Raw genomic sequence first — 23,705 nt, forward strand, 5'->3', positions numbered from 1 at the left:
AATTTTCAATAAGATTCCTATTCGAAATTTAAAATGCATCCGTCCTGGGTTATATCAATAAATTTTCTATGAAGTTTTTTTCCTTATATAGGTTATGAGGAGGATAAAGGACTGGTTAAACGCACCGGACATTCCTCGTATTCTACGCCTAGATAGGCTACTATAACTAATTCACGTCATGCATTACTATGCTATTTTTCCATCTATATTTGGATATGGGCATATTACTTGTAACTTTGTAACTAGAATTATTTTTACTAGCTACGTCCTGCGACTTACAGATAATATATCCCATATGCTAAAGACATAACCTACTTGTGTATCAAATTTCATTCAAATTCGTTCAGTAATAAACATCCATCCATCGTTACAAACTTTCGCATTTATAATATTAATGATATTTTAAAACATGTTTAAAAAAATTTATCCTTATAAATTTTAATCATTATACTAATATTATAAATGTGAAAGTGGGTTTGTTTGTTTATTACCTCTTAGAGCCTCTTAGTATTTGTGATGGAAAAGGACATGTTATTTTTTATTTTGGTTAATCAATATACCCCACCCCGGTCATGCGGATAAAGTCAGGGGTAAAAGTTAGTAGATAAATAATTTATCATATTTGGTCCTTAAACAAAGATAGAAAGATGTACCCTATAGATAGATATTGTTTATAAAATGGTATCGTTATAATCAAAGCTATACTTTACATCTACAGCTAAACGCTAGAATGTGGGGGGAAAGGGATTGTTAGTAATGGGGTCTAACTGTCCCATTATTAGCAGGTCGACCTCCATACGATTCCTCCTGAAAACCATCGTGGTTATTTCTAGTGGAATTCGTCACGATGGGCTAACTGACCTGCTTTCATCGTCACCTATCCCTCACTGGTGTCCCGGCAGCGTATACCGATAGCGCGGGCGGGGTTACCATTCCATTATCACCCATTTAAAAAAAAGCTAGAATTTTGTTTGCTCTGAGAGCAAAAACTACTAGCTACATTTAGTTCTAGTGACCTATAATGAATATAGAATACGTTATTTAAAATTCATAACGTCTGTTTGGCCAACGGATGAAGCACAGACAAGTTTTTAATGAGTCTGCGACACTAATTTCGCTGAATAATAAATAGCGGAATATTTCGTTATCGGCCCGATTAGACTGATATTTTATAGTGGTACGCGTATTTACAACGTATCGTGTGACCTCGACCTCGCGTGTATCTTTGGAGAAAGGAGATTTTATGGGCCCAGCCATTGTATAGTGTCTCAAAAAATTAAGAAAAATACGAAAACTATTAAATAAATAGAATAAAATTCATTTACTACTTTATTGGCACAAACATATTTCAGTTATTTTTTACGATTTTTTTTTATGCGACTTAGAATAGTAACAAGCTGACGGCCCACTTGATAGAAAGTGGTAACCGTCGCCTATAGACATGAGCAGTACCATGGACATAACCGAATATACTGCTACGCCCATGATACCCCCATGCGTTGCAATTCCTGAGGACTTAGGTGTTATTCCTCTCACCCTGTAAATTCACTGCCATATCCCACTCTACAAACCGAAATACAGCCATGCAAAGCTGCTTCATGGAGACAGAGGTACCCAAGCAAACGGCGATTGTTATTTAACATCATGTGCCACGTTTATGTTGTATGAAACGATGCCTTTAAATTTCTAAATTTCAATATATTTGATATTTTTTTTTATATGTACCTAATATAAGATTGTTTTTAACAATAATAATAATTAAAGTGTTGTGTATTACAGTTTTATTAATTTTCCAATTCCCAAATATGCATGCGTCTAATCAATATATTTCATTTTTGTCAAAATATTAAAGACGACTCAGTAAATTTTTATACTTTTCTAAGCTCAGCAATTTCAACTGCATGTTAATCATTAAATAATTGTTTATTCCATCTGTATATATGCATAGATAGATAGATTACCAGACAATTAGTAAATGAAATCTTCTCTGGTTGTAAACAATGTTTCTCAATGTCATCAAGTGAACACTTTCGCTATTGTGGCGGTCGTCACGGCCACCGGCGCCTGCGCTGGCGCCTCCAATGATCCATAGATACTCTGTTTCACTTTCACTCATTTATCAAAAAATGATAATTCGGGTCAGGACCTATACTAGATCAGTCTCGAAATTAGAAAATTCACTCTTTCTATGAATTATGCAATGCTTTCTCACAAATAACAGATGTCTCTTAATAATATAGGTATAATTGACGATCCTTTCCGGTTTTTTATGGGACTAAAATGAAATGAATGTCTGTGCTTTCTGTATATACCAGTGAGTGAAGATGAGCGAAAATAAAGTTAGGATAATTAAGAATTATCCACGATGGTTTCCAAGGAGGACCTGACTGTATTTTTTTGATAGGTGAAAATGGAATGGTAACCATGCCTGGGTTATTGGTATACCTCTCCCTTAAATAGTAAGGAGAAAAGATTATTAGTAAGTAGCAACCAAGTTGTTAGTACCTAATATCGTCAGGACAGCGTCGAAGTTCCTCTTGGTAGTAATTAACTCCTAGTGAATTCATCATGATGGGCCATCTAATCTGTCTTCGTCCTTACTTATCATCCTCACTGGAACTCCACCAATTCCAAAAAGTCACACTGCACTTCTAAAATACACAAAATAAAAATTTTGCCAGATTTATAAAAAGTCTACCCCCCATTAGACATGGATAGTATCGATATCGCTCTGACATCTATATATTGGGTTCTTCTGGCCTTACTTGGCCTTAGCCAACACCAATTTTAATATTGCCTTTACTGGTCAGATCATCATCACCATATCAGCTTTTAACTGTCTACTGCTGTATATAAGTCTCCCTCTTAGGGGGTTTTGCCAATAGTTGGCTATAGAGATGTTTTAGGAGGCCTCGGCCTTCTATAGTCGGCTCTTACGACACCCACGGGAAAGGAAGGGGTAGCCTATTCTATATCGTAACACAGCCAGATGGTACTGGTCAGATGTCTATTTTAATTTTGATTAAATATTTTTTTTTTCAATATTATATATTAGAAAACTGATATTTAATATATTCGTTATAAAGCCAATATATAAATATTTCAACTAAAATATGTAGATATTGCTTTAGGGTTGCCATTTCAAAAATTGTCAACCGGGGCAAAACGCCTGAAATTCCCGGATTTTAGAACCCAGAACCCGGACATATTTATAGGTCTTTTTTCGACCCGTCATCGTTCAGTTCGTCGCTTGATTATCGCGGTATGCGGGCACATTGCGTGTGTCGCGAGCGACCCAAGACTTTAAATTACGTCCCGCCCGGATGTTCCCTGGATGCCCTCGAAACTAGGAAAAATTCGAGGAAACCCGGATGGATGGCAACCCTAATATTGCTATATGTTACCTACTCCTATACTCCATAACCAACAACTTTGCCCGTATGAATCAGAATAAAAAAGTAAGGCTTGTTCGCCATTCAAAATTTCATAAAAAACTTCTGTATTTATTCTACATTTTTGTTGTTCACTACAATAGTACTCATAAAGTAAAAGAGAATACTTCTACTTAGATTATTAGGTGTATTTGCTTTTGTTTGTTATTATTGCGCGGGCGCACGCATACTAATATAACATTATAGGCTATTTTCTGTCGTCTCTCTGGTACTTTTCCTCTTATAATAAAACTTGAACTACAATCATTAACGTCTGAGAATTTAACTAATTCAGTTTCACTTTATATGTTTAAAACTCTGCCGAAAGTTACATTATGAAGGTCAAGAAGTCGATGTTTTCTCGGAGACTTATTATTGTTTTCACTGTAGTTGGGAAACAGGTTTCAATATTGTATGCCCGATGTATACCGTCATGCTTACAAGCACATAACTTGAGATGGGACAGTTATTACCGATTAGCTATCTCCTGGGACTTTGCCTGCGTGAACCAGTATATAAAATATCCTATGTGTTAATTTAGTATATCCTAAATCTAACTGTATATTAGACAAGAGTAATATGGATGCCAATCCGATATGTATATATTGGGTTTCTCTGGACATTGATGGAGAAAGAAAGGTCATCACCAATGTTGATATCGCCCATATCGGTCAGATATATATATTTTCAAATATGTTAAAAGTTTATTTTTTGGATAACAGACTTTTACATTATTCGTTATAGGACCAGTATTTAGATATTGTATCTAAAATATATAGATATTGTTATATATTACCCACTCTTGCTACGTATTAAATTTCTATAAAATACATTTAGCGGTTTAAGCGTGATTGAATAACAAACATAACATAAGTACAATATTAATAGAACAATAAAAAGTTTTATTATTATTTATATATATATATATATATATATATATATATATATATATATATATATATATATATATATCGTAAAAAAATAGCTAAATAATAATAAAAATCAAGCCGTTACGTGGTTTACAAACACAAACAGTGATATTGTTTTGTACTATTTAGAGATTACGTCACGGAAGTTCAGTTTTATCAGTTTGCAAAAATTTTCCTTATATCCCTAAAGAAAATGAGATATATAATTAAATATTTAGATGACATTGCCATGTCATCTAAATATTTAATTATTGCCATAATAGAAAATAAACGTGACTGTTAAAAATAGTCAAAAACATATAAAAAGTTGAGTTTTTTATAATTTAGTTGCATGATACTTTATTCGAACGTGATTATGAACGAAACCCGTACAAATGCATATTATAGAAGGTAAAACTATTGAAACTTCTTTGTGGTCATAATGTAAATTTAAGTCTGGCCACATATATATGTTGATATTATTTTTCTACACGGTTTTTGTTTCTATTCAAATCGTCTTGTATCTTACGTATTATATATATTGTTGTTCTAAAGAATATTATTTTTCACTGTGACCCTCTACAAAAACAGCTCTTTTATTTTAGCTTTTTAGCGTATGAAAGATTTACTGATCTCGTATTAAAATACAAGGTTCTATACAAGCCTACGAATCCATTTAATTAAGTTCTCATACTTTTAACTTCATTAAATTGTTGGTAACTGTATTTTACATAGTGTTTCCTTATTTTGTACGTGAATTATACATAGATTACTCACCTATCTATTAAGAAGCCAAGACCTTTCTACTAATATCGACTAAGACCAGACGTGACAATCACACTGATAAGATCAGATACATGACGCATAAAGCAGTTGTCCCACATACAGCGAGAAAATAAGCTCCTTAAAAATAATATAAGTGAGTACTTAATAATGAAAGTAAATAACATATTGTAACAAAATGTCTCGTTCTTTATATTCACCTGTAACTGTGATACAAAAGTAAAAAAAAAATACTTTATCATCATTACCTTATTCGTACTGATATTAAGAAAGAAAGAAAAATATTTATTTGGTGCATATCAATAACAATTACAACTAAAATATTTCTAAAATAAAAAAAAAGGAAATACAAAAATAAACTTATACGTAATTAGAAATTAAAAATGTGAAAATGATTTTTTTAGTTGTTGGCATCTTAATAGCTCAGCGAACGATTATAAGATTTGGTATACACCTATTATCAGGGGTGAAGAAAAGCATAAGCTACTATTTATTTCGGTCAATCAACATATCCGGATCGCGCTGACGAATTTCCGGGTAAAAGCCATTTCGAAAATTTTTATGTACACAATGCCAATAGCATATATCACACCAATTCCTGTAAACTATAAAATTATATTTCCATATAGAGCTTCAGTTTTCATGTTCAAAAGGTTTTCTTAAATCTTTTTACAAAAATATCTAAAACATTTAATTTGCTATAGGTACGCAACTCAATCGCTTACTCGCTGGCAATGAGACCAATCTTAAACTATTGCTTGAGGCCACTAGCCATTTTCATGATCATCAAGTTTATCAACGTGATATCTCTATAGATGTATTGCCACTTGTCAAATGATAATACTATTGATTATATCAACAAAAGATATGGGGTTACTCTAAATACCTACTTATATTTGTAAATATTGAAATATATCTACGTATTTTTTTCCTATTTTCCAAGACAATAAGCAGGAGTAAGGTAATAAGCAGGTAGTATGGAGCATAGTGATTTTTTTAAGTATGGACTAAATTTAAGTAAAGCAAGTCCTGATTTAATTTATACTAATGATATGATATTATAGTAAATAAGCCGTTAACTGTCAACTACTTAACATAAGCCTGCCCTTTGGGGGGTTTTGCCAGTAATTATCACACTTTGCAAGCGGTTTGGCAACTGCAGTTAAGTTTTAATAACATTTTAAGAGGAACACTGCTACCCATTCCTTAAACATTGGTTCAGAAAAAAGAAAAATTTGGTCTTATTTTCTTCATTAATAAATGGTCGTGCGAATCAGAGACAGGGAACTAGTATTAAGTAAATTTGATAACATCTTCATTATCTGTTATTTTTCAAAATATTTTTTTTAATATTTCACATGATTTATTTAAAATATGTTTATATGATATCTATATATTGAGTTCTTTTAAATGTTGATGACCACCCATTGCGATATCGCCCATACCGGTCGGATATCTATATTCATTACGAGCGGGTTTTTTTTTTTTTCGTTATTGTATATTGTATAATTGATATCTAATATATCTGTTAGATCAATATTTTTATAGATATAATATTAAATCAATATATGTTTAAATATTGGAACTACAATATTAAGATATTGCTATATATATATATATATATATTTTTTTTTTTAATGGATGATAATGGAATGGTAACCCACCCGCGCTATCGGTATACACCGGCGAGGCACCAGTGAAGGATGATAGGTGTAGATGAAGTAGGTCAATTAGCCCATCGTGACAAATTCAACAAGAATTGTTCACGATGGTTTCCAGGGGGAACCACGTGGAGGTCGACCTAATAAGGCATATTGCTAACAATGGGGCTGTCAAACTCCATTACTAACAATCCCTTTCCCCCCTATTGCTATATATTACCATGTCTTAGTTTTGTAAGTATGAAGACTTGTCAGTTTATTCATAATTCCCATTGTGCAATAATAAACGAACGACAGTTTTGTGTAGATCTCTATATAAAATAACAATAAATGATTATACCTAAATGATCATGTATTCATAAGTATACTTAGTCATTTTTCTTTATCACCTAGTCTGTACCCTCGATTCATATAATGTTCACAACAAAGCATGCATCTACAGCTGTTACTATTTATTTTATTGAAAAATAAGTGTTCCATCTTTGATAAACATGTAGTTACCTAGATATAATTTAATTATACATATATAATATGCGTATCATACCTATTAGTTAGTACTCAAGTACTCCACAGTGTTACGCAAAAAATATGTTTATGTTGTATGTATCCACATACAAATTATAGACGTAATATAATGGCCTTGCTTAATTATTAAAGTTTATGTTTGATTGTGATTCAATACAGTTTTTTTTAATGGGTGATAATGGAATGGTATTCACCACCCGCGCTATCGGTATACACCGGCGGGGCACCAGTGAAAGATGATAGGTGAGGATGAAGTAGGCCAGTTAGCCCATCGTGACGAATTCAACAAGAATTGTTCACGATGGTTTCCAGGGGGAACCACGTGGAGGTCGACCTTATAAGGCATATTGCTAGCAATGGGGCTGTCAAACTCCATTGCTAACAATCCCTTTCCCCCTGGTTCAATACAGTTGTATTGCTCTCACTCTACACTTACAAATATAAATAATTATATTCCTGTTCTAACTACAGGTATACACTTTAAAGTACTAGCTTAGGTACTAACTAAACTATGTGGCTTCGTTTGCCAGACAGAGAAATACTCATTGATTGACCTGAAGAAAAATTAACTTATGTTTATCCCAAATTTCATTACAATCGGTCGAGTCTTTAAGACCATAGTGACAGGGGGAGAAGGGATTGTTAGTCATACAGACTACCAGTCCCATTGCTAGGTCTTTTCCCTCTGGAAACCATCGTGCTGAATTCCAGGTGTATTTTTTTTGATGGGTGAAAATGGTATGGTGACTCCGCCTGCGCTAACGGGATACGCTGACGGAGCACCAGTGAAGGGTGATAGATGAGAATGAAAACAGGCCAGTTAGCCCATCATGATGAATTCATCAGGAATTAACCATGATAGTTTCCAGGGTTAACCGCTAGGAGGTTGACCTGGTTGGGTATATTGCTAGCAATGGGATTCCCGATGGACTAACTGATCGGCCTTTTCATTCTCACCTATCATCGCTCACTGGTGCCCTGCCAGCTATACCGTTAGCGCAGACGGGGTTACCATTCCATTATCATCCATTAAAAAAAGACCCCAGAGACAACACTCTTTCATGTTCATTATGTTAGTGCAGTCTAAATAATAGTACTTACTACTGCATACAATATGGGCATGTCTTGCTCCTCTTTCGTGCTGACCTCATCTCTTCTCTATGACTCAAATATGACCGTTAGAAGAAGTACATACCTACACATACAATTCGTGTACAAGCATTTTGTTTATGTAGTGGTCACAGATACCGCAAGACTATTAAGTAACCAAATGCCGCAAGTAACTCAATCTAGTATATGAATAAATATCAACTGTATATATTTTGTTTTTTATATAATAACATTGATAGCTCATTACTTGTTAAACTGACTTTAAGATATCTAGATGCCGGATATTCTCTCGTTCCATCTCATGCAAGTAGCGATAACGTATACTTGTCTAAATAATAATACATCTTTTATTTTCAGGTATATGACCATACTTTACAGTCATTGCGATTATAATTTACTTAATAAATTAATTAATTATAATTTTTACATTATTATATTATACGTACAAACTATTATTATATTTTTAAAATTACATAACTACTAAATTACGTTAATTAATAAAATACCAATTTAAATACTGTCTTAACAGTAGGATTACTTATTGTCATTAATCTTTTATGAAATTTTGCCTTACATTTACGTAAAATAGCAAAAAAATCATTAACCCTGTTCTCTAAAGAACTAGAGTGCTTGTTTATCTATCGCCTAGATTTTTTTTATCAATTCCTTTCCATATAACAGTCAGAACATTATATGCCATCAATCAATTTTTCCTGAGGACTGTGAAACAAAATGTACTTGACTAACTTGACAAAATACTATCTATTAAAAAAAAAGTATATAACAAGTATCACTCAAAATGTCGTATGATTTTTAACGATACTCCATGAATCGGACATGCGACAGATTTAATTAATTAATATGTCTGTTAAATATATAAGTCTGTTAAGGAATTTAGAAATCTTGACAGAATAAAAAACAAACATATGAATCCTAAAAATATTTAATACACTCCTTTTTTGGACAATTGTGTAAAAAACCTCCTAGTTGGTTTTTACGCACAAACAATCATCATACTCGTATCAGCTTAATTGCCCACAGTTTTGCCAGTAATTGCCACGCTTGGCAGGCGGGTTAGCAACCGCAGTCAGGCTTTGGTGACATTTTAAGAGGTACTGCTGCTACTCATCTCTCAACCATTCTCTCTATAAGCACAAAAAATACAAGCATTATATAATAATGCAAAAGAAAAAAAAATCAAAATCAAAATAAAACCATACTGCGCTAACTTTTCGTGATAAGACCCTCTAAAAAAGCGACGATAATGGGTTAATGATATAATACGTTAGAGATGATAGTAAATATCATATAGTAGAAATGTTGAATTAAAAATTTTGTCGATTTCCATTATGTATTTCCATTTAGGTACCCCCTTAGACATTGTCACACAAAGTAAGCTCGAATGCGGCACAAGCAAGAAAATGTGTTAAATGTAATATGATTATTGTTTATATAACTAATATATTCAATTTACGAAACACGGATCGCTTACAATTTTATTGTATTTTATATATTATTTTATTATATGCGTCGCTATAATAGATTTTAAACATGAGACCTTTCTCTTTGCTGAATTTAACATTTTATTAACTCGCATTCGGGTCAAATGTGCAACGCTTTGAAATATCATATTTCAATATTCACAGTTTATCAGCATCAACAATTTCCCCATTATATTTTATATAAATATAAAAATTTGTTTACCTAGTCATTAGAATGCATTCAACTAAATTATGTACCTATTAGCTTTATGGAATAGTAAATACATTTACGGTTCATTATACTTTAAATAATCGACTAAACAACCACTTTTGTTTGTGAAACAATTGTTATAATGAGCGTGAACATCGATGATTAAGTCCGTTAGTAAGGCCTTAATGGTTCTAAACAAACTAATTTACACTTATTCTTACAGTATATAACACTATTGTTTCTCTTTTTACAGATCTTATCAGTGGAATCATGATATCATCGTTATCAAGAAAAGAAAGATCTAGGACGAGTGCTTACGACGTTATTTGAAATTGAGCTACCGATCTCTCAGCATCGAATATTAGAAAGAACGCTAAATACGTCTTGAAGAATATTTTGATATATGTGACTAATTGCCGAAGAATACTGGTAGCCGTGTCATCAGAAAAGAAAATTGTGAATTAAAAAAAAAAAACAGTTGAATCGTCACAACGCGTTTCGCGAAGTGTCACAAACGCTGGTCACGTGTGCGGAGTGGACATTTATTTAAATTTATACAAAATGGCAAGCACCGGCAGTGAAATTTGGCTGCAGTGGTTCGCGTGTTGTTACCAGCCGGCGGCGCAGGCGCAGCGCACCCGGCGGAGAATAGACAGATCGATGATCGGTGCACCTACGAACTTCCAGCACACAGGACACATAGGTGAGTCTATTTTTTAAAGATTAGTCTTATTATTAGGTTCATTAACCTTGAATGCAGACAATATCTATAAGTACCTACGATAATTAATAATGATAGAGTCTCCATCTACAAACGCTTGGCCAAGATCATTTCAAGTTATTTATTTATATATTAATGACTGAATTCAATAAAATCTTGAATAGAAATATAAAAAAAATATAGTTTTAACCTACGATATCATGGGAGAAGCCTTGCTAGCTTTCTAGGAATGCTAGCTATATACAGTGTCAGGTCGAGCTCCAATTGATCTCCTCTGGGATGTATAAGTGTTTCAACTGCTAGCAAAACCCCCTTTATGGGGGAAATCTAAGTTCAAGAGTGGACAACTAACGGCTGACATACTGATGATGAATATAAATATACCTGATTGGTTAGTGATTTCTTCCTGGAGATAAATCCATTTTTATTCAATAAATACCTTATTTCATTTACGTAATCTAACCTAAGAGTTAAAATTTTTATTCATAATTGTTTTGCGTTGATACAAATAACAGTAATACTTACTTCTGTATGCATTGCTAATATTGTCACAATTGATTTTTTTATTATTTTGTGGATTAAAATCTGAAATTACGTTGAGTCTTGATAGTTGTCACCTACTTTAAATACACTGATAGTACAAAAGCTTCTAATAATTACCATGAAAAAATCTACATCAATTATGTCATTTTTTTATATACAACTTAGAATGGCAAACAAGCTGACGGCCCACCTGATGGAAAGTGGTAACCGTTGCCTATAGACATGAGCAGTACCATGGACATAACAGAGTATACTGTTTCGCCCATGATATCCCCTATGCGTTGCCATTCCTGAGGACTCAGGTGTTATTCCTCTGTACCCTGTAAATTCACGCCATATCCCATCCTTCAAACCGAAACACAGCCATGCAAACACAACTGCTTCACCGTAGAATCATGAATGGGACAGAGGTACCCAAGCAATCGACTTTTGTACAAAGTCTCCCTCTGGTAAGTTATTTTAATATAAAACTTAAATACAAAACAAAATTTGACTAAATTTCTATCAGGCTAATTTGTAAATATATCCTTTAAGGTAAACAAAGAATTTTCCAAATCGATTTACAACTACAAGAGTTATTAGGTAACAAACATGTAAAAATACAATCGAATTAGAATCTTTTTATTTTTGAAGTCAGTTGGAAATACCTGGAAAACCGAAATGTATCATATACGTGCATTTATTGTAACAAACTGTGGATGAATATAAGTGTTTTTATAATAAAAACAAAATCTTAAATTCTTACGAGAACTGTAGGTAGTGACGATTACACACATGTCATGATTATTTAAGCAATCGTTTGAGAGATAAGTATGCATGATTATGACTTGTACACAAAGCACGAACGCGACATGAAGTGTTCGCCGAATTAATAAGCGTTACAGTACATTTATCATTACTTTTTTTTTACCTTTTCAAAGAGTTGCAATAATATTGCAACTCTAAATCCTTACTAACATTATAAATGTGAAAGTAGATATGTTTGGCTCTGTCTACTCAGTCAATTGTTGTAAAATTTTATATATTTACATATATATATATTGTATCTATTTGGGAAGGAAAAGAATATCATCATCATCACATCAGCCGTTCACTGACGGGTCCAAACTGTCCAAACATAACAAATTTATCATGCATAGTTTAGCAGTTCACATGGTCAACTTCATTCTTCATCATCTGGTCAGAATAATATTATATGATCAACGGACTTTATTTATACTACTGAGGTGGCAAACAAGCATACGGCCCACCTAATGGTATATGATTACTGTAGCCTATGAACGCTTGCAATACCAGGGGCATTACGCGCGTGTTGCCGACTCTGAAGAAATCCTGAAGAACATACATAAGTATGCCAAATTTCAGCACAATAAGACGCAAGCAAATTGTTAAAAAATTTAATGCTTTTGAACGGATATACTTACATATTAATAATAATTATTATTGGAACAAAAAAGACATGTAACAATTATATATTTTATTCGAAAACTTCACACTAGGATTCTCTATGTCATGACCTCTTCTGCGTACAAATCTTATTACATAATTAACAAAATTCAGCTATATAATTAATGTAGACATATACATAGTGTATCTCATACACATATACATTTATAAATTTCATACATATATACACACAAACAAACAAAATTACGTACCATTACATATTTACACATAAACATAACGGTTAATGTAATACATAAGGGACTTATACTATTGATAAGTGAATATAAAATCAAGTAAAATAAAAGTTTTGTAAAAAATGCCAAATGTATGTAAGTCGCACTTAGCCACTTAGGAGTTGTCTGGAATAATGAAGAGCTCGTACCCGTCTCATTAGTATGGAATGCACTCGTTCACCGTCACCGTACCGGGTGAATCGATAGATGGCACTGCACCTCAACTATAGATATCCTGACCCCATGTTACATACACTCGCTAGCTTTCCTGTCACTACAGCATCGAAAATGGTTTTCAAAGTGATTTTTAAAAATATTTTAAATGCGTAACCCTATATTCGGGTGTCCTAATTTATTAATATAAATAATCTCTCGTAACTGTCTTGCAAATTCTCCCTCTCCCTCTGCAATTAGAGGAAGGGAGAAATGTAAGACCATACCTATAAGTAATTCTTTCTTTCTTTATTCTTTATTGTACACAAAACATACTGTCAATTACAATTCATTATAAACATAATGTACAAAGGCGAGCTTATCTCTAATAAGAGATTTCTTCCAGCAAAACCTTTCCGTAAATAAAGTTGTTTCTAGCCAAATATATATTTATCTATCTAGTTGATTATTAAATTAATTTAAATACAAGACAGATATACAATATGAATACGTAAACTTCCTTGTTTCCAATTCCTCTTTTGTTTTCTACATAAATACTTAAAGTAAATAGATATAGAAGGAAATTTAAAGAAAATTTTTCATGCGTAAAATATTCAGAAATTTGTTCCTTTAATTTTATTCTAAACTTCTATTCGTTGTAATTGTAAAACGTACCACACCTACCATCTTTCTGCACTTTGACATTACTAATATAAAAACTTAACAAAAACAAAAAAAAAGAATCCATCAAATAGTTTAATTCTATCATTAGTTATGAATATATCAATACAGATCCAGCAAAAAAAGCCTTATCAATCCAAATTTTCTCAAATACATTCAAAGTAACTTACAAATGAAATCGTTTCATTTTTATTTAATATAACTAGATTATAGTATTTTGTATAGGATTTTATAAAAAATCTATATAATTAATTATATACCGTTATTATATTTCGGAATTCTGCTTATAATCTTAGACTATTTTGTCTATCGTTTATCAAAAGCACCCAAAAATATACGTGACTCTCTTTGTGTATATATTTATCATAGATTAATATTAGATACATGTTTATTATTATAAGTATTATCAAAACAGCGAGCTGTCAACGAATCTAAATGTAAAAATAGTGAATACAGTTCGTTTAAGGACCAATCAGTGTAATCTTTAAAACTTTATGATAAGATTTACTTTGATCGGTATACTAATCAATCGTTGCATGCACTAGCTTTCGACCGAATTCCTGCATCTTTACTTACAACAGAAACAGTTTAATAACTAAATTCGACACTTCCACACGCAACTCGAGTAACAGCAGAAAACAGGCTTTTTCTCTTTAAAAAGAAAACAAAAATATGAAATCAATACCCTTTGGACTGAAATGGATATTCAGTTTAGTATTGCTGTAATAATCTATAGCTTTTACAGGAATAAACTGTACAAAATCAATTCAAAATTGGCGAAGATATTGTGCAATACATACAAAAATTTTAGGCCAATTGAGAAATCCCTCGTTTTTTAAATAAACTTATTAGAATTAATTAAAATCGGGAATGAGAAAAGGCACATAGTATTCTAATGTTTACTTACTTCGAACTTAAAACACTCATCCTACTAACTTCTAGTAATTTCCAATCTTCTGTTTGATCTTGTTTTACTGTGTTATTTTCAATATAATCAAAAATCTGTAACAGAAAACATGACAAGCACTGAGCACCTTGACTTTTTGAAGACTAAAATACGTTCGAAATTACCTTCATTAAGGTCACTTTAATAATGAATCATATTATTTGAAAATTCATAAATATATATCAGGAGATAAACATATAATATATTATTACAAACACGGGTCAATTTACGAAAGTCTGTTTACAAAATTGGCCCGACAGACAATCCCGGAATCACATAAAACTTCATAGAAGATCATTAACCTTAATTTCATCATATGAGCCGCCTGTCACCTCGATAATGATCTGAGTTTCCAGGCTAATATAAAGCCTCACCTGTTACCTTCATATAGTGACATAAACAAAAAAGCAACACAATAATGCAAATTATATTTTGCATATTTTTTATCAAAAACACCTACAAAAAAATACGTGACTTACTTTGTGTTTCTAATATCAGGTATTCGATTTATCAGATTTCAGATTTAAGAAGTGATTAATCCTTAATGTGATCGATTTTTTCAATGGACTCGAACCGAAATCGAAATTTACTAAAACCAGAATCCTATGATCGAATAACGATCCATTATTTAGCACTAACTTGTACCTACAACTTCGTCCGCGTAACCGGGATATTTTCACTGACCTAGATAAAGAGTAGTCTATGGTCTTCTCCATCCCATATAATACCAGTACACCAAATTTAATAGTGATGGGGAGAAAGGGATTGTTAGTAATGGAGACTGAGAACCTCATTGCTGGCAATATACCCAACCAGGTCGACCTCCTCGCGGTTCCCCCTGGAAACTATCATGGTTAATTCCTGATGAATTCATCATGATGGGCTAACTGGCCTGTTTTCATTCTCATCTATCACCCTTCACTGGTGCTCCGCCAGCGTATCCCGTTAGCGCAGGCGGGGTTACCATACCATTTACACCCATCAAAAAAAAAAATAGTGATTCGTTAACACGCTAAGAGCTAAGTAACAAACAAACTCAGTTTCATATTTATATTGTTAGTAAAGATTAAAATAAAACCCATATAAATAAATCTACCAAAGTATCTTTAGGTGCGCTATGTAAGTAATTACAACATACCGTTACATACATATATTAAAAATCATGAAAATTCATTTTAAATTCTAATTCAAAACTTATGGACTAGACTAGAATCCAAAAAGAAACTGTCTACGCAATTACTCAGTTCCGATATAAATTTAAAGTTGTAGGCAATATGCTTAACGAGCAGCCATTCGCTGTTTTTGTCAGCTTTAATATCTGTCTCACTGAATTTAAAAACGTTCGTTCCGCCAGTTTTTTTCCTCCTCACATATGTTGAAATGAGAGCATTACATTACTTTATAAAACCTAGAAATGTAGCTGCAAGTATTTTACGTAGTTGTATTTACACGTATATAAATTCATCACCTTTTGTGGTACGCCTATTATTGTATTTTTAACCTACTTTAAAAAGGAGGTTGTTATTATGTTACTAATCTTCTTTGCCCAATTCGATGATTTCTTATTATTAAATTGATGCGATTGATTGCTTTTTATTTTATTAAAATATAAAAAAATGTATATATTGAACTAACTTTTACGTATAATAAAAGAAGGTAGATATTCACAGATCATCACAGGTATCATGAGCGAAACAGTATACTCTGTTATGTCCATGGTACTGCTCATGTCTATAGGCGACGGTTTCCACTTTCTATCAGGTGGGCCGTCGTCTTGTTTACCATTCTATGTTTCATAAAAAAAGACCAGGATAAAAATAGCCTATTTCTTCCTCTATCCCATGTAGTACGTTTATACCAAGATTTATAGTTAACAAAAACATATTCTAAGATTATTCATCGAACCATGGTATTTACGTTTACCAAAAAACCTATAGGTATGTATGTACGTATATCACTAAGTTATCCTAAGTAATTTAAAAATAAATGAAACCTCATCACATATTATATACTAAGTATACACCTGCGGTCTTTTAACAAAAAATAATTTAAATTCTTCTTTACTGCAATCCAACTGTTTGCTAGTATTGCATCCAAAATGATTCAGCGCATTAGCTGTAATAGCATCACAAACTGATAGATTTGCTTTCACTTAGAACTGCGTAGATATTATTTAAATTCGATTTAAAAGAGTTTGTATACAAGTAAGGTCTTAACACAAGGAAAAGGCATAGCCAGGCTTTTGTAATGGATGAGAATGGAATGGGTACCAGTGAGAGAATCATCTCTCATTAGTACCTATTCCATTCTCAGTTATCTATCAAGGTGAGTATGAAAGCAGAAAGCACAAGAATTAACTGCAGTGGTTTCTAGTAGAAACCGCATGGATTTCGACCTGATAGGATATATTGTTAACAATAGAGCTGTTAGGTCCCATTACTAATAATAACTTTTCCCTCGACTTAGACAAGTTTAAGCGGAGAGAAGCTACTGAATAAAGTTCTGGCTTCTAATAAGGCAGGACTTCCCAACCAAGAGACGAGTCATCAGGGGGGCGTAGTGAAATGTCAAGAGCGGTATAACACGTTTGCAACTTCAAAAGTAAAATTAACTTAAATGCGTATATAAAACTGAACCTAGGATCAACCAACTGATGCAAAACATGCAATATTATCAAGTTTCTTATTAGTTTTCACACTAACAGAATAAATTCAATGCAATTGAAGAGCATGCGTGAAAGCAAACCGAACCGTGGAATGTCAGAGCTCAGAGCATATAAAATTAGATAATCGTCTCGGTTGTACGCGTATTCCTAACTGGGACTAAAATAAACAAGAGTCCATCGTCCGTTCGTCTGTCGAGCTGAGTCGAGCGAGCGTATGATTCATCTCGTTTCTAAACGCGCGCCGCAAGTCTTTGTACTATCGAATGCAGAAGTTGTTAGCCAGATATTTGAGTCTCGTATGAGGGTGGCGCCACCCGAGGGTGAGGGTGTCTGGTGTTAAAAATTTCTACGTCATTTTCGTCGTATACCACCAGATATATATTAATTTTGTTTCATTAATACAATCTTGACAAAATTAATATGTAATCAACACGCCAAGTAATCCAGTAGTAGTTGAAAAAGTTTTATTTATTAGCTAATATTTTGACTGTATAGAGATGACCCCATCACCTTTTCTAAATAAGACAGGTAGTTTACATTGATGGAAAATGATGGATTTAAAATTAAGTTAAGAATTATTTTAAATAGTGTGATAAATGCATCTTTTTATTAATAGGTATCGATATTTTTCTACACTAAACCCGCCTTCGGGTATATCTACACTTTCCAATGATAAGCTAGTTAAAAATTCCATAAGCATTAGGCCCAGCTTCTAATGTGAGAGAAGGTAGTTCATTCTGATTTTATTTTCTATTTTAATTTAGTCTATTTATGTAATATTTTTTTCCTTTGAAATGTGAATAATCACTCTCTTAAAATATAATTCGTTCCCGTTGCTTTTGAGACCACGGGCGTGTGGGGAGCGGAAGCAAAATCCTTCATAAAAGAGTTGAGTCTGCGCATTGCGAATAGGGGCCATGACCGCCGTTCTGGTTCGTATCTGGTTCAAAGGATATCTCTGGCAATCCAACGTGGAAATGCCGCAAGTGTCATGGGGACCTTTGGGTCGGGTACGGATCATGAATGGGACTGATCATTGATTTTTTTTTGTGATTCTGTGAAATTATTAGTTTTATATATATATTATAGATTATTAATAATATGTTTAGATATTATTGTAAAATCTTTATTGTATTGAATTAATTATGTATTGTGTAGAATTATATGTTACTATGAATATTATAACAATATACCAATTATAAATAATTAATAATAACTATAGTGATTAATATTAGCTACGTAATAAGGAACAACAGTAAGAAATAACTTGATGCACAACAAAACACAATGAGCTCATTGCATGACAGAATCCAAATTACTTATTTTTATAGTAAGTACACGTTTTCTAGTGAAATCTATAGAAACGAAGCATGTAAGCATATTAGTATGCCATACGCACAAATAAGTATACCAACAGATTACGTAAAATGCAGTAATGCAGTTCAATATATTTCCTACGATTTTCCAAACGTGGATTTCCTGCACGTAGTTATGTTATAAAACCTAAATGAGTCAGTCTGTCTATTCATCTATTATTAACTTGATACATAAATGGCATCGTTGATGTAATATTCAGCATTTAGTTGTGACATACTGCCTAAAATAGTCAAATCGGTCAGCAAATTATACCTATTACTCTTTCTCTTAACCTCCAATGTTTATATAAGATGTTAGACATGGTATTTATTATTGCAATCCAAATATGTTTAAGTCATCATGTCATTATTAAAATTGTATAATTAAAAATTGAATCCATTTAGTTCTTAAAACCAAAAATTTTATTTAGAACGTGAGAAATCGTCATATTAAAACCTTGGTTAATATTTTCTCGAGTTTCATAAAAATATTTAACCAAGAAGGTTATTATTCTTTTAATATTCTTTAACTTTAAATCAAATAGAATTTATTCGTTTAATTTTCTCTAACCATAAATTATTACTATATTATTTTAACCAAAAATGTACAAATAAATAAATAAACTAAAAGCTCAATATGATGAGATCTTTAATTACTAATAGGTGGTCAAATCAATCATAATAGCGGTTTACCCAATTACCAATACTGGTTTACCCAATATAACAGGTACCTCTTACACTATGCCCACATATATATTTTTTTTTTTATTTTGACTTCCTCATCGATGACTCTTCCTATTACATTCTATCGATAAAAGTTGCTTATTAATAAATCGTTGTTTACAATATAACATGCAAATCACTGCCTTTACATATCCTGTTTGAAATTGCGCTATTGCGTAATTTAATGATTTATTTTAACTTTAATAAAAAACACATCTTTAGATACAAATAAATACATATTGCACCTCAAAAAAAAATTCAAATAATCATTCATTATCGATGATTCTGATGTATGATTCGTAGTCATATTACATTGAAAATATTTTAATTAAGAACACAAAATCGTGTGCTACATAAAATTTGTTCCGTTCAAAAAAAAAAACGTTAGCTTCGATTGCCACAAATTTAATATGGAACCAACACGGGAGTAAACTGATTGAATAAAGTATTATCAAAATCTATTCAAAGTTTACTACGAATAATTTCTTTTTCCTTTTAAAAGCTATTTGAAAATGTAATAAAATTATGAATGCAACTGTACTGCGCGCCAAGTTTTTCTTGTCCGCGTGTGCTGTGTATTTACACTCATTAAAAATAAGCACAAACACACATACCAGCTCAACTAGGGAACGCAAACAGGATAATGTATGCGTTATACGTCTTTAATAGGAAAAACTTTAAATAAACGGCTGTAATAAATATAGTCACGAACTTTTGGCTACGGTTTTATTTGCATAAATTTAAATTGCAAATTATCCCATGGGATATCTTCTATATTTTATGATGCGACATTTTTGAGGATCGACCCTATGTTATTTTTTATTTGATTGTATGAATTTTATTGTATCTACATCTATATATGAATTTAGTAACCTGACCTTGTATTGCATTTTTCGAAAATACATTACGTCTCATGGTACTCGTTGATAATGTAGCTTTCTGTAGATCAAAAAATTATGATTTAACACATTATAAATAAAAAAATAAAATCTTTCCTCCTTATAATATTAGAAAATATTAAAAATAAAAGAAAGATAATATTAAAAAGAGAAGAGAAATTTTCTATTACCTTACTACAAATATAATACTTAAATTAAAATATACAGTATATATAAAAGCATAAGATGTAGGGTACTATTTACTCATTTTGAATAAATGATAATGATGGTAATCTTGCATACCTACTGTCCGCCTGATGATAAACGACCATTGCAACGCATGAGCGCTTGCATCACTAGAGGCATCTCTCGCACGTTGCCAACTCTTGTGACCTAAAATCTTGAGTCCCGGTATCCAGCAATTTCAACAGTCATATCAGATTACAAATAAACCATGCTTTATGGCGTTCATATATAGACTGATGATATCAGAAATTTAGGAACATAGGATTACAAAAGACCTATGAAAAGGCCACAGAGATGGAAAGTAAAATGTACAAAAGTCGATTGCTTGGGTACCTCTGTCCCTTTCGTGTTTCAACCGTGAAGCAGTTGTATTTGCATGGCTGTGTTTCGGTTTGAAGGGTGGGATAAGGCGTGAATTTACTGGGTATAGAGGAATAACACCTGAATCCTCAGGAATGGCAACGCATGGGGGGTATCATGGGCGAGGCAGTATACTCTGTTATGTCCATGGTACTGCTCATATCTATAGGCGACGGTTACCACTTTCCATCAGATGGGCCGTCAGGTTGTTTGCCATTCTAAGTTGTATGTAAAAAAAAAGAGGACTTGCTGAAACTGGAGATATAAATGGTTGAAAGAGAAGTCAACAAAAGAAGTTACACTAAAAATTTATGAAAATATCCAGATTATTAAAAAATAAATAGTTGACATAAATCTTAGTACAGTGACCCATTAACAAATTTTAACGACTCATAAATAAACCAACTATGAAAATGGATGTTAAATTTAAACCGTTATTAACTTCGATAAATTATAATTACCACAGACACAGTTCGTGTATTTCCATTGAGTGGAATAATAACAATTATTGTTAATATATTACCACAATACGATATGGTAACCACATGTGTTCATTACATTCGAACATGGCGACCTAGCTTCCGACGGTACAAACAAAACGACGACCCAATTCATAACAATTATAATTGCTGCCTCATAATCCCTTTAATAAAAATGTAGGCCTGCATTTTTAGTTAGAGACGATATAAAATCTACTCTATGATTTCATTTGCACAATTATTTATGTGTGGTAAAAAACTCTGGCAAATTAGAAGCACCAAAAACTGATAATGGTAGTTTTGGTGAGAGGAGTAAATGTGGATTTCTATGAAAACCTGAAGAGGAAAAGAGAGAGAAAATAATAATACATTTATTTATTTTTAAATTATCAAAAAAGACTCTGTTTTGAATAAATATAACCAGTATTTTGAACGTAATATGGGCAAAGAAGCCTTTACTTATCAATTTGTTAACAGTTATGGTTCATTATAAAAATAAATCGTCTAGTTTCTTACTCAGAACTCCCTACCAAACAAACCAAAGAACAAAGAAGAAAACCAATTTACTTTCTTATTTTGTAAATACTTGTATGGGTTAATGATTTTAAGTACCTTGTATATGTAATATCAAAGGTAGATTGCAGTTTTATCTAAAGCACGGTCCCCCATGGAAGTCATTGTCATTATGAATTTCTGATGAATTTTCATTTCATTCCTGATGAATTTATAATGATGAGCCAATTGGTTTTGATTTCGTTTTCACATATCACAACATACTCATTTATATTGATACTACTAACGGTATGCCGCAGCTTTACCTGCGTGAATCAGTACATAAAATACGTACTAACTTAAGATATATTATGTAATCTAAGGATATAACCTACTCGGTACCAAATTCTAGTCCAATCCATTCAGTAGTTTTTGCGTGAAAGAAAACTCCATCTATCCATCCATCTTTATAAACTTTCACATTTATTATATTAACAGGAAAAAAAAGAATATAACAAGATGGATATGGACAAAATATAATAGGTGTACAAGTATCAAGTAAATCGTGACTCGCACTGAAGAGTTCCTTGCAAGTCGCAATATTTCCGTATGCTTACCTTGAAATTAAAAATCTTCTTTGCGTGTATATAAAAAAAAAATTGCAATAATTTGTTAATAAAGCCTCAAAATAGACTAGTCAATACGAATAAAAGAGTTCATATAAATAATATATATATATATATATATATATATATATATATATATATATATATATATATATATATATATATATATATATATATATATATATATATATATATTAAAAGCTTGGAAAATAAACAATTTGACAAAACATTAAAAGAGTGGCCTATTGAGATATGTTTTTATAATCTTAAAGAATATTTTAGTAATGACTCATCATAGTAAAAGGAAATCAAAATTGTATGTCGTTATGTAATTATATTTTATTAGACATAAGGCCATGGCTTGAAATTGTACGTCCGCAGCGGGTGGACTTTGTTGTACACCATATTACCTATCTACCTGTAATTACCTGTAATATGTACAATAAAAAATTCATTTATTCATTCATTCATTCAATCAATAATTTGTTTTAAATCCTAGATTTCGTATCTAATCGAACTAAACATTAACAACATTCTAATTGCCTCTAATTTCGAGTAATAGATAATAAAATCAAAATCAAAATTTCGTTTTAAATTTTTGATTTCATCCCCTGTGTACTGCTATACTTTTTCCTTAAATAGCTCTATATGGTTTATATCATATATAAACATTTGTATGTTTGTAAATATTTGCGATTACTTATTTTTTTTTTCTTTTAATAACCAATCGAATAGGCACTGACCTTGTTATGACGTTGTGTTTCATACAAATTTCATTCCGTATTACACGATAAAAATAATTATTAGCATTATTTTCAAAGACTATTGAGAATTACATATATAGTTACATTATATCGTAATTTAGATCAGTATTTAAGTTTTAAACAACGAATGCCTAATTAATTATCAATCAACACGATATTCAACTGACGATAATGACAGCCGCAGACGCCAGTTACGTGCTGTTACTATTTTCAACGCCACAGTCGCAACGCCATGCAAAGGTCACATCGTTTACAATTGTCCTCAACTTTTATATCTGCAACAA

General features: G+C 32.0%; 1 protein-coding gene across 1 annotated transcript in view; it reads left to right on the forward strand.

Moving 5' to 3' along the window:
* Positions 1 to 23,705, forward strand: part of LOC113520230 (CDC42 small effector protein homolog) — a 57,496-nt gene that overhangs the window by 25,806 nt on the left and 7,985 nt on the right. The window contains exon 2 of the mRNA XM_052897998.1: positions 10,364 to 10,813. Within this exon, the coding sequence (XP_052753958.1) occupies positions 10,672 to 10,813 (142 nt within the window). The 5' untranslated portion in view covers positions 10,364 to 10,671. The remainder of the gene's footprint in view (positions 1 to 10,363; positions 10,814 to 23,705) is intronic.

This window comes from Galleria mellonella, unplaced genomic scaffold, assembly GCF_026898425.1.
Source record: "Galleria mellonella isolate WM207_F2 unplaced genomic scaffold, CSIRO_AGI_GalMel_v1 utg40, whole genome shotgun sequence".
NCBI lineage: Eukaryota > Metazoa > Arthropoda > Insecta > Lepidoptera > Pyralidae > Galleria > Galleria mellonella.